This window comes from Apodemus sylvaticus, chromosome 1 (genome assembly GCF_947179515.1).
Source record: "Apodemus sylvaticus chromosome 1, mApoSyl1.1, whole genome shotgun sequence".
In the NCBI taxonomy this organism is placed as follows: Eukaryota; Metazoa; Chordata; class Mammalia; order Rodentia; family Muridae; genus Apodemus; species Apodemus sylvaticus.
In genome coordinates, this window is record NC_067472.1 from 104,994,307 (window position 1) to 105,006,219 (window position 11,913).

General features: G+C 51.1%; 1 protein-coding gene across 6 annotated transcripts in view; it reads left to right on the top strand.

Moving 5' to 3' along the window:
- The window catches only part of P2ry6 (pyrimidinergic receptor P2Y6), a 41,796-nt gene extending 35,668 nt beyond the window's left edge, over positions 1 to 6,128 (top strand). For all 6 annotated transcript variants that reach the window (XM_052157357.1, XM_052157347.1, XM_052157337.1 and 3 more), the window contains exons 2-3: positions 3,740 to 3,959; positions 4,594 to 6,128. In XM_052157357.1, coding sequence (XP_052013317.1) covers positions 4,629 to 5,636 — 1,008 coding nt within the window. In that variant the 5' untranslated portion in view covers positions 3,740 to 3,959; positions 4,594 to 4,628 and the 3' untranslated portion in view covers positions 5,637 to 6,128. The remainder of the gene's footprint in view (positions 1 to 3,739; positions 3,960 to 4,593) is intronic.
- Positions 6,129 to 11,913: the final 5,785 nt, after the last annotated feature.

An 11,913-nucleotide genomic window follows, 5' to 3' on the forward strand; every position in this document is an offset into this window, starting at 1 on the left:
TGGTAGGGTGAAGGGCTGCGGTATTTTTGCGGGTGGCATATCCTGCTAGCTAGAGCAGAGGATGTCTGGTGTCAGGGTGCTCTGCCTGGCCTGACACTCAAATGCTGTAAATGCATTGAGAATGTGAGGCTCAGACAGAAGGATGGATAAAGAGGAGGAATCCTGACGCGGGCCAGGCACATGTCCTGGGCTTGTCCAGAGCCGGACTGGCAAGCGGCCCCTGAGCATGCGCACGGTGTCCTCATCCAGTTCAGCTGTCCACTAGCGCCATCTCATGGCCACAGGCTCTCATTACAGGGAATACTCCACTCCCAGGAGGAGCCGCAACCGTTTAGAAGTCTGACCCAAGTCTTGCCCTTGCCCCAGGGCCAGCACCCCATCTTCCCTTAAGCCCTCAGAGTTGCATCAGTCCTGGGACGGACCCTGGTGTCACTGGAAACTGTCCTGGGAACACCACAAGAAGCTAGCTCCTGGGAGGAAAGCCAAATCTCTGTGTCTGCTTGGATTTCTTGGCTCATACGCAAATGAACCGTAGGTGCCCAATTTGTACACCGCTGGCCAAATGTCTGCCTGAAATCCAATCCTCGTCTCACTTTGGTTCAAATTTTCAGCTCCCAGTCCCGTAAAGTGGGCTTGGGGTAGGTTCACTGAGCAGATGGCATTTACATTCTACAAGTGACAGAGTAGGAAGAGTCCTCGGTGCCTGTGGCATTTCAACATGCAGGTGGCAACTGTGACATTCTAGACATCAGCTTAGGGAAACAGATGGGAGTGGGAGCAGAGGCAGGATGTGAGCCCCGCCCCCACATGCTAGCTTGGCATTCATTCCCTGTGCTGCCCTGCCCCACCCCCTTGCCTCGGTGGCTTCCCACCAAAGCCCATCATCTTCCCCACTGAATGCTGCCTCCTCCCTGAAGAACATACAACTTCTAACCCTCTAGCTGTTCCAACAGCTACAAAGCCTCGTCCGTATGCCCACCCCCGCCCTCATGAGCCTTGGTCTTTGTGTGGAAGGGACAATGACTGCTGATAGCGGAATGCTGGATAAGCTGACAGCACGCAGTAGTTGTTTAATAAAGGCTTGTGCTGAAAAGGACGCATGGGGAGTAAAGACTGGGAAGTAGCTAGGTAAGAAGTACCCAAGTAGATTGTCACCTGGAGAGAGGTGTAGACAGGCATGTCAGTAGATGACCTACCACATGGATGGAGGGTGGGCACAGGAGTACAGTCTCAGAGAAATGAATGGAATCCTGGTGGCTCAGGTGTCACAGCTAAGGGAAGGACCAAGAACTGTGATCACCCACCTATACATTCAGCAGATGAGAACACGGAGGGAGAGCTGGGTGGAAAGCCCCCCCCCCATGCCCGGTCTCTCTGTCTCCTTGTCCCCTCCTCCCACAGCTAGAGAGGGAGTTCTGGGAAGGATGACTTTTGTTCAGCTCTGTGCTCCTCCAGGCTGCTTCCGCCAGGACAAGGTGTGGGGGATTGGCAGGGAGGTGCCCCCCTTCCAAGGGCTATTTCAGTCGGAGCAGGGCCAGGAAGCAGAGGAAACTGTCCAAAGCCACGCCAGAGATGCTACAGTGTGGCTGAGGGCAGGAGTGTGGGCAGCTCCGTGTCCGAGTGTCCTGAGTGGCCCAACACACGTGGAACTATCAACCCAGGATGGGGATGGGAATGCTGCGTGTGAGTGTCTGTGTCTTGAGGAAATGGGCCAAGATGGCGTGGGGCAGGGTGGTTGGGCGGCTTGGCAAGCTGGGTGGGCTCTGTTCGGCTGGGGACGCCAAGGAGAAGCAAGATGGGCTCATGAGCTTGGTGCTGTTTTAAATTTGGAGATGCTTAGGTTCTGGCTAACAGGAGTGGACTAAGAACATGTTTGTGAAAAGATCAGCAAGGTTGGGCAGGTCAGAGGGGGGCTGGGTCTCAGTTGCCAGGGGCTTCGCAGTGTTGGGAACAGTGCGATGTGTGAGGAAGGGGAGTGTGGGCAGGACTTGCAGACCCTCAGGCAAAGCCAGAGGTCTGGACAGGGGCCTTGAACACCAGAAGAGGGACTTAGGTGTTTCCCTAAGAACAGAGGAATCTCATAAAAGGTTCCTCCTGCGGGTAGATAACTGGAGTCCAGAGAGAAGCTGGGATTCGAGCTGGTCTAGGACTTAGGTGCTAGAATGGACGGCAGATATGATGGCCAGCATCAGCTGTCGCCCGCCCACTGTTTGGGTCCAGGGGTCCCTCCCTCTAGTTACCCCCCTCAGGAGTGGGAACACTCAACTTCAGAGACAGAGTAGATGGGGGCGGATGGTGGCTGAGTACTACTCAAAGGTCCTTTCCTGCAGGTATTGATACTTCCAGGGGGTGGTAGAGTCTTTGAAGGACCAGCCTCTCCAGAGCGCTGGTGAAACAAGAAAACACTGTGGTTTCGTCCACCTGTGGCCAAAGGCTCTGTGGGAGTGTGGTCACACACCACAGGCCTCCCTAAGGAAGGATAGGGACATAGCCCCTTCCACCCATGCCTGTCCCACCCTGTTCCCACTTGGGGTGCCCTTCTTCTCTCCTTTACTGATGAAAACCTCCTCAGCCACCAGACTGTTCTTCTCTGGGAAAGGTCTTTCTCTTTATTTATTGACATACATCTACCTGTCTGTCTGTCTATCTGTCTGTCTGTCTGTCTGTCTACCCATTTATTCTGTGTGTAGAGCGCTTGTCATGGTGTACCCTTGAAGGTCAGGGGACAGCTTGCTGGAGTCAGTTCTTTCCTTTCACCATTTGGATCCTAGGGGTTGAACTCAGGCTGCCAACCTTAACAGCAGACACTTTCTGCTGGGCCCTTTCCATCCTGTGGCTCACTCTGGCTTGTCCCTCAGACTAGCACACGGTAGCTAAGCTTACAGTGCCGGCTCTGCCTGCATGCTAGGCCTGTGTGTATCTAACAGGTAGGGAAAAGCCAGAGAAAGAATGCACCAATGAATGCCCCCTGGTGAATGCACGTGATTCTGTATCCAGTGCAGTGGATGGCCGGCTCTGGGTCTGACTTTGTTTCTAACTCACTGACATTGATATGACTCCTCACCATACCGAGTTCCCATCTCTGTAAAGCCAGGCTGGTTCCTGATTGGTTCTCCCGATAGCTGGAATTTCACTCTGGCCACCAGGAAACACCTCCAGATCTTTTTGTTTTTGTTTGTTTGTTTGCTTGCTTGCTTTTTTCTTTTTAGATTTATTCTTATTTTTTTTTAATTCTGTGTTTTGCCTGCTTGTATGTCTGTGTGAGGGTGTCCGATCCTCTGGAACAGGAATTACAAACAGTTATGAGTTGTCATGTGAGAGCTGGGAATTGAACCTAGATCCTCTAAAAGAGCCATTGGCATCATGTGTGCCTGTGCATGTTCATATGTGTACAGTTGCCATGGACACCACGGGTATCAGATCCCCTGAGGTTGGAGTTACAGGAAGTTGTAAGCCTCCCGGCTTGGGTACAAGAGCAGTAACTGAGTGACTTGGGCTGCTCCAGTCCCCACCCCCCATTGATACAACTCCACCCCTCATCCACACAAGCCTACCCCCACTCCATCCACACAACTCCACCCCACCCCTCACCCACATAACCTCAGCCCCCATCTGTACACCCAAACCCCCATCCACACAACCCTCCCACCCCACCCCACCCAGCGTGCAACCCCAGTCCCCAAAGTTCCCCCATAAGGAAGTTCCCAGGAGCACCTGAGTCACCTCTCCTGTTTTACAGATAAACTGTGACTGAGAGAAGATGGCTCTCCAAAGTGGCATTCAGGCTGAGGACGTCGGCGCTTCCTTCAGCGAGCTCTGTGTGTGTGTGCACTGTCCACAGGGGTAAACTGAGAGCCACCAGAGCTCTCTGTCCTGGACCCAGCCTGCCTTGAAACAACAAGGAGCACCAAATCTTGTACTTCCTCCCAAAACGTCTTCTTCCATCTTGCATGGGACAGGTAAACATGCCATTACTGCATCCCTAGCCCTCAGGGAGCGCAGGAGAAGGCCCGTGTGTGCTTCTAGCCTTAGTGCTCAGATAGGGAAGTCGGAAGGCAACGGCCTACCGCAAGGTCATGCAGGCAGTAAGTAACTGTGATTGGAACCGAAGCCCTTCAATCCACTCTCACAAAAGAGACATTTGACTAGAGTTCTGAGGGACAAGCAGAAATTTGTGAGGAAAAGCTGAGAGGAAATAAATAGTACAGAAAGAATTTGACTTGGGCCAGGGTGGTGCCACAGGCTTTCATCCCAGTACTCAGAAGAAAGAGTTGGGGGAGCTCTGTGATTTGCAGGTCAGCCTGGTCTACGGAGTGAGTTCCAGGACAGCCAGGGCTACGCAGAGGAAACCCTGTCTCTAAAAAACAAACAAACAAACAAACAAACAAACAAAAAAGATGAATTTCTCTCAAGCCTGAGCTTTACTGGAGTACACATTTCTGTGATCTAAGATCGGTATGGATCTTTATAGGGTGGTGAGGCTAAGAGACAGCATAATTAAGGACTTATTTGTTCAGATAGTGAGATCAAGGCACGGGGCCAACTGGGTTGCCAGTGAGCATGCTGCTGAAAGGGTGTGTCTTGCTTCCCCAGAGTCTCCAAGTATAGGAAAAAGCAGAGCGCCCGTTATGGAGCGGGACAATGGCACCATCCAGGGTCCAGGCTTGCCGCCCACCACCTGCGTCTACCGTGAGGATTTCAAGCGACTGCTGCTAGCCCCAGTATACTCAGTGGTGCTGGTGGTCGGCCTGCCACTGAACATCTGTGTCATTGCCCAGATCTGCGCATCCCGCCGGACCCTGACCCGGTCCGCTGTGTACACCCTGAACCTGGCACTGGCGGACCTCCTGTATGCCTGTTCACTGCCCCTACTTATCTATAACTATGCCAGAGGGGACCACTGGCCCTTCGGAGACCTCACCTGCCGCTTCGTACGCTTCCTCTTCTATGCCAACCTACACGGCAGCATCCTGTTTCTCACCTGCATTAGTTTCCAGCGCTACCTGGGCATCTGCCATCCCCTGGCTTCCTGGCACAAACGGGGAGGTCGCCGTGCTGCTTGGGTGGTCTGCGGAGTCGTGTGGCTCGTTGTGACAGCCCAGTGTCTGCCCACGGCCGTCTTTGCCGCCACGGGCATCCAGCGCAACCGCACGGTCTGCTACGACCTGAGCCCGCCCATCCTATCTACCCGCTACTTGCCCTATGGGATGGCCCTCACGGTCATCGGCTTCGTGCTGCCCTTCACAGCCTTACTGGCCTGCTATTGTCAGATGGCCCGCCGCCTGTGTCGCCAGGATGGCCCAGCAGGTCCTGTGGCCCAAGAGCGGCGCAGCAAGGCGGCCCGTATGGCTGTGGTGGTGGCAGCTGTCTTTGTCATCAGCTTCCTGCCTTTCCACATCACCAAGACAGCCTACTTGGCTGTGCGCTCCACGCCCGGTGTCTCTTGCCCGGTGCTGGAGACCTTCGCTGCTGCCTACAAGGGCACAAGGCCCTTCGCCAGCGCCAACAGTGTTCTGGACCCCATCCTCTTCTACTTCACACAGCAGAAGTTCCGGCGGCAGCCCCACGATCTCCTACAGAAGCTCACAGCCAAGTGGCAGAGGCAGAGGGTCCAAGGCCCCAGCCTGAGGCACTGACTGCAAGGTGTTTTTCACTGGGGCCATGACGTCTGAAGCTTTCTCTCAACCCCAAACCCTACAGAGAAGCAAAACTTGGCTCAACATGCCCGGCCTCCAGAATTTCTCCATCAACCACAAAACTAAGACACCTGTGTTTGGGGGACTGGTCAATTCATGTTTGTTGTATCAGAACTCAGGATATTGTGACAAGATAATGTTCCCGGCCAACCTGGTCTACACAGTAAAACCCCACGGTGAAACCCCTTCTCAGACAATCAAGGGTTGGGCTATAGCTTAGGATGTGCTAGGCTCTGGAATAGCACTGCAAATTCCAACAAAGGTCTTCTCCCCTGACCTTCCTTGTGTTTGCAAGGTGGAGGGGACCGCTGGTGCCCCATCATGAACACAAGGGCACGGTCTCTTCTGTACAAGAAGCGGGAAAGATCATGATCGTGTCCATTTGCCAAGACTTTTGCATAAGAGAGAAATAAATATGTTTTTGTGGTTGGTGTTTTGCTGTTGTTAATTTTTAAGCCATTGCATGCATGAGCTCTCAAGCACACACACACACACACTGCTGAGCCAAAATGAACCCTTTAGTCATCATCCCTAGGTAAAAGGCAGGCAATGGTCTAACTGGGATAGGGGTCAGGATGTGTGCTGGAACCTGACGAGAACTAAGAGCAAGGGTTAGAAATACCCAGGAGTCACAATGGAGTACTATTCAGCCATTAGAAACAATGAATTCATGAAATTCTTAGGCAAATGGATGGAGCTAGAGAATATCATACTAAGTGAGGTAACCCAGACTCAAAAGGTGAATCATGGTATGCACTCACTAATAAGTGGATATTAACCTAGAAAACTGGAATACCCAACACATAATCCACGCATCAAATGAGGTACAAGAAGAAAGGAGGAGTGGCCCCTGGTTCTGGAAAGACTCAGTGAAGCAGTATTCGGCAAAACCAGAACGGGGAAGTGGGAAGGGGTGGGTGGGAGGACAGGGGAAGAGAAGGGGGCTTACGGGGACTTTCGGGGAGTGGGGGGGCTAGAAAAGGGAAATCATTTGAAATGTAAATAAATTATATCGAATAAAAAAAATTGAAGATTATCATGAAAAATAATGCACATAAAATGGTAGACATAAAAACATTACTAAATTAATTAAAAGGGAAATTATAAACATCTTCTGATAAAATTGAAGCTTTACATGAAAAAAAAAAAGAAAAGAAATACCCAGGAGGCATCTTAAAGATGGCTGCCCACCTGAGGTGGGTCAAGGGGAGCACATACATGTCATATGACAGAAAACACAGATGACCAAACCCACGGCAGGGATACTCCATCCTGGCTTCACAGTGTCTCCTAATGTTGAATCCCTACACACTTCTGTCACAGCCCCTTTGTCCAGGAGTCCCAAAGTCATGCAAAAGTTCATACAGCCACCAAAAGTGATACCACCATCACCTGATTATCCATTAAGACAACGGATCAATACACTAGACATACATGCACCTAGAATTATTATATCAACATGCAGCACTTAAACTTAGCAGTATAATATTAAGCAACAAGAAGTCCCTCCAAATTATTTGTAGGCAATGTCCTTTCTATGAAGTTATAAAGAGCTAAAGCTGAGATGCTGGCTCATGGATGTAGCCACAGCTACCTCAGTGGCTAGCTCAGGCTACATAGATTGTTGGAGGTGAGCATAGACTATGGACTTTTTTTTGCCTCTAAAAATATTTTAAATTATATTTTATTTATATTTTTTATTTTTTTATTTTTTATAATTTTATATTTTATTTGTTTCATGTATAGAGACAGAGGACAACCTTCAGGAGTTGGTTTCCAGGGATCAGGAGGTCAGTCTTGGCCACGAGCACCTTCCCTTGCTGACCCTACATGCTATTTCAAAAAACCAAAATGATTATGGACGCTTATAATCCTAGCTACTACAGAGACTGAGGCAGAAGGATTAAATTCAAGGCCTGACTAGGTTACAAAACAAGTTCAGTAACTAACTGAAACCCTGTCTCAAAAAAGTGGGAGATGTGTGCTGGGGATATAGTTCTGTGCCGAGAACTTGTCTAGAGTATATGAGGTCCAGAGTTCAATCCTAGTAACACACACACACACACACACACAGACAGACAGAGAGAGAGAGAGAGAGAGAGAGAGAGAGAGAGAGAGAGCAGCAAAACAAAGAAAACTCAAAAGCATCTGGGTAGCATGTATGATATATACATTTACCCAGCACTTGGGAGGCACAGGCAGTCAGATCTCTGTGAGTTTGAGGCCAACCTGGTCTATATAGCAAGTTCCAGGCCAGTCAGATCTATATAGTGAAGCCCTCTCCAAAAACCAAAGAAACAAACAACAACAAAAATTCATATGTGATAATACATGCTTATAATGATCCCCAGAAATCTAGAGGCTGAGGCAGGAGGGGAAGTTGAGACCTTGTCTTAAAGCGAAACAAAAGCAACAATAACACGACCAATATCAACAAAAATACGAAAAAGAAAGCACTTTGGGGGCTGTGTAGATGCAATAAAATCAAGTAGAAGAAAGTGGGAGTTGGAGAGATGACGCAGCAATCAGCACATATTGCTCCTGTAGAGGACCCAGGTTCGGTTCCCAGCACCCACAGGACATCTCCTAAGTGAACCCCTCTTTTGGCCTCCTCAGGCAGTAGTCACACATATACATACATGTGGACAAAACACTCATGCACAAAAACATGACAATAAATCTCAAGACAAAACAAAAAAGCCAGGCACAGTGGTACATGTAATCCCAACTCATGGGAGAAGCGGCAGGGGTCAGGAATTCAAGATTATCCTCGGTTATTCAAAGAGTTTGAGACTGAGATGGCTTAGGAGAGAGCGTGGGGAGGGGGAGACAGGGGGGGGGGGAAGAGGAAGGAGAGGGAGAGAGAATATGAACACTGGTTAGCGTAGCTCTGAGATGAGTCTGAGGCTGTCCCTCGGAGGTAGGACTCGGGCGTGAGACTGAAATTACTCTAAAGGTCCTGGCTGGGTTTTGTTTTGTTTTGCTTGTTTGTTTTTCATTTGTTTTGGTCAGAGTCAACTGAGTAACTGACAAGAATATAAAGTGTGCAAGAGACGCTGACCAATGAAATCCTAAGCACTTTGGGTCTGATGATGGAGCTATAGGCGGTTTCAGAGAGACTGTTTGGTTTTGGAAAGCAGATCTTGTGCGGTCATTGGTGTGTTCCTCAACATCGGAGTTTGGACTAAGCTTGCTCTATGCCTCCCAGGCGCTGGGCGGGCATAGGGATATGGAAGCTCTGGGGGGGGGGGCGCAGTTTGAGGTCCCAGGGACTACCCGGGTTGGCTTGCAGGTTCCCGGACCTGCACAGAGGCCAGGACGTCAAGTTCTCAGACTCTCGGGCAGGCGCCCCTGGGAGCTGAGAACAGAGTGGAGGCCCTCGGGCTGGATCTGGGCTGGATCTAGCCTGGGGCTGAAGGGGGAAAGAGGAGAGAGCTCTGGCTGAGTCCCTTAGGGATAGAGTCCTTGGCTTGTTCCTAGGGTGGCTTGGTGGGTGGAACCCGTGGCTGGAAACGCTGAGAGGCCTCCTGTGTGAGACTCTTTAGGTGAAGACCTGTTCCATGGCTCCCCACAGCGGATCCTGATGAAAAGAGACAGATCATGGTTTTAAGGCATTTATTGTCATGTCGGAGAGTGGTGATGAGTAAAACCGTAATCCACTTTCTCAGGGCGGGCCTGACGTTAAATACCTTTTGCAGGGAGGAGTGTCTGGGAAGGGGAGTTTATTGGCTAAGGCTCCAGGTCTTTAGGTGCTTCATTAAAATGGAGATCTGTCTTGAGGAGATCTGTCTTGAGGCTTGGGGCGTTGCCCATACGTGACTGATGGTCACAGAGCTATGGAGAGCTGACGCCTCCTGTCAGGAGCCTGGTGTCCAGGAACATGGCAAAACACCTACCTATCCGAGCAGGGTTATCCTCTGCAGGGTCACCAGGGTTTCCAACCTAGCTCAACCAGAAACCAGGCTGCCTATCACAGCCCACAGCCCCGCAAGATCTCCCCTTCAGATAGCTCCTTCCCTGGTTGCCACAGTTTATTAACTTCCAAGGTTCCTCCTGCCCATCCCCTTGACCATCCAGCCTTTCCTATATTTTCCCAAAGACAGGGTAACCTGCTGAGTCACCATGCCCGCTCATTCTTCACAGAGGAGGACCCTGAGGCTCACAGACACCCAAATGGCAGCATATGACTTTGCGTAACTCCAGCAGCTACAAGGGATCTGGGACACATACATGCAGGAGGCTTCTTTCAGGTAATCCCCATACCTGGAGACTTCCTACAAACTAACGGGTGATCTAGAACTAAGAGAACTACCTTCTTACCCTGGGGGCTGTGTGAGCAGCCCTGCTAGAGCAGGGGTTGTCAACCTGTGTGTCTCAACCCCTTTGGGGCCTAATGACCCTTTCACAGGGGTTGCCTGAGATCATTGGAAATCATGGTTCATAATAGCAAAATCACAGTTATGAAACAGCAACCACAATTTTATGATAGGGTCAGGACAACATGAAGAACTGTATTAAAGGGTTGCAGCATCGGGAAGGTTGAGGCCCACTGTGCTGCCTTCCCTTATTCTGCACTTAGCGTTCCGACCTCTTCCTGACTTGATCTCCACTGAGCTGAGTGTCTTTGGCTGGGACCCATATGGCCTTGGGGTTGGTTAGGTAAAGCATTCACCACTGAGCTTAAGTGCCTATGAAGTGAACACGGGAGGAATGAGGCTTATACAGAACAGAACTGGGTGGGTTTGAGACACACTAGACTGTCCTCTGTCCCCAAGGGTGGAGTTCTGCCCACCACCCACAAAGAGAAAGGCTGATGGCGCTTAAAGCAAACAGAACCTCCTTCATCAAGATGTCTGAAGGAGCGTGATGATTGATGATTTTAAAGTCTGAATTTGAGTCACACCAAGAGCTGCCCTTTCCCTCTGACATCTGCAATGGCTATTGTGACTTCTCTAATAACATCTATCCCCAAGAGTGGCCCAAGGATTAAATAAAATACTTAAAATATTACCCGTAAGTCCTAGGCAGCCCATATATTTTCATTCATTTACATGCAGAGTCCTACATTTAAACCCTCTGGGCAAAGAGGGACCTAAGAGAGGTGGGAAGTTCACCTCCCAGTAACCAGAACAATTTTAGACTTGCCAGACTGCGGCAGGGAGGGAAGGGAGCTCTAGGGCAGATCATTGGTGCAGCCGAGGGGGGGGGGGTGAGACACCTTCCTGGTCTGGAGGGTGGAGCACCCACAGGTAGGAGTATAGGTTTGGCGGAGGGAAGTCGAGGGCGTTCCCGTGCAAGCACCTTTTGTGCAGGAGGCCAAAGAAAGGGCAGAGTGCTTGGCAAAGGGGGCAGGAAACGCCTGTAAGCAAGTGAAACCTTCCTAAGTCTTCCATGGTTGATTGTGGGAGGATGAAGTTTTATCTCTACAGTTTGCAGAAAGCGGAGAATCCTGCCCGCAGAGGGCGCAAGAGCCACGTACCCCGACCTCAGAAATACACGGGGAGCGGAGTCATAGAGAGTAGAGGCCACTAAACCTTAGAGGATAGGGGGCGTGGCAACTGGAAAAATGGCGGGGGAAGTTGTGTGTAATGGTCCTGAGTGGTGGGACTTCTAGAGCAGCACTGGTGAGTTAAGGGACGGTCAGCGAGGGACAAGCCAGAGGGAGGTGGGATATAGGTGGAGCGTTTGGGAGAGTGAGGGGCGGGACATGGGCGTGGTGCGGCGGGATTCGCCGCTGAAGGATGAGTAAGGGGCGTGGTCTGAGCAAGGTGGGGAACCACAGCGCTCCGGTGGGCCTGCCCCACCTACTGTCTCCCTGGGCCCCACCTCTTTTCCGGCCAGGAGAGTTTCTGCGTGTACCTGAGTTTCGGTGTGTACCTGAGTTTGTGGGTCTTGGGTTGCCATGTTGGAGCCCCTGCGGCAGAGGTTCCGGCGTGAAAGAGGATGAACTGAGGGGGCTACATTATGCAGAGCTGTCCACTCTCAGCTCCTGTGCGAGTCCCCAGGGAGGATCAGCCCGCGGCTTTCCCAACGGACTCCCCTGGAGGGTCGTCTAGGTCTACAAATGTTCTAGCATCCTGTTTCTCCTTCGGCTCCTCCCCGATTCCCTCCCCCCACAGTGTTCCCAGCCTCGCGCGCTCCCGGAGCCCACCCCCTCTTTTGGGCGCCAGGCCCCGCCCCCCGCCCCCTTTCCTCTGCCTCAAAGTTTATTTGCAAC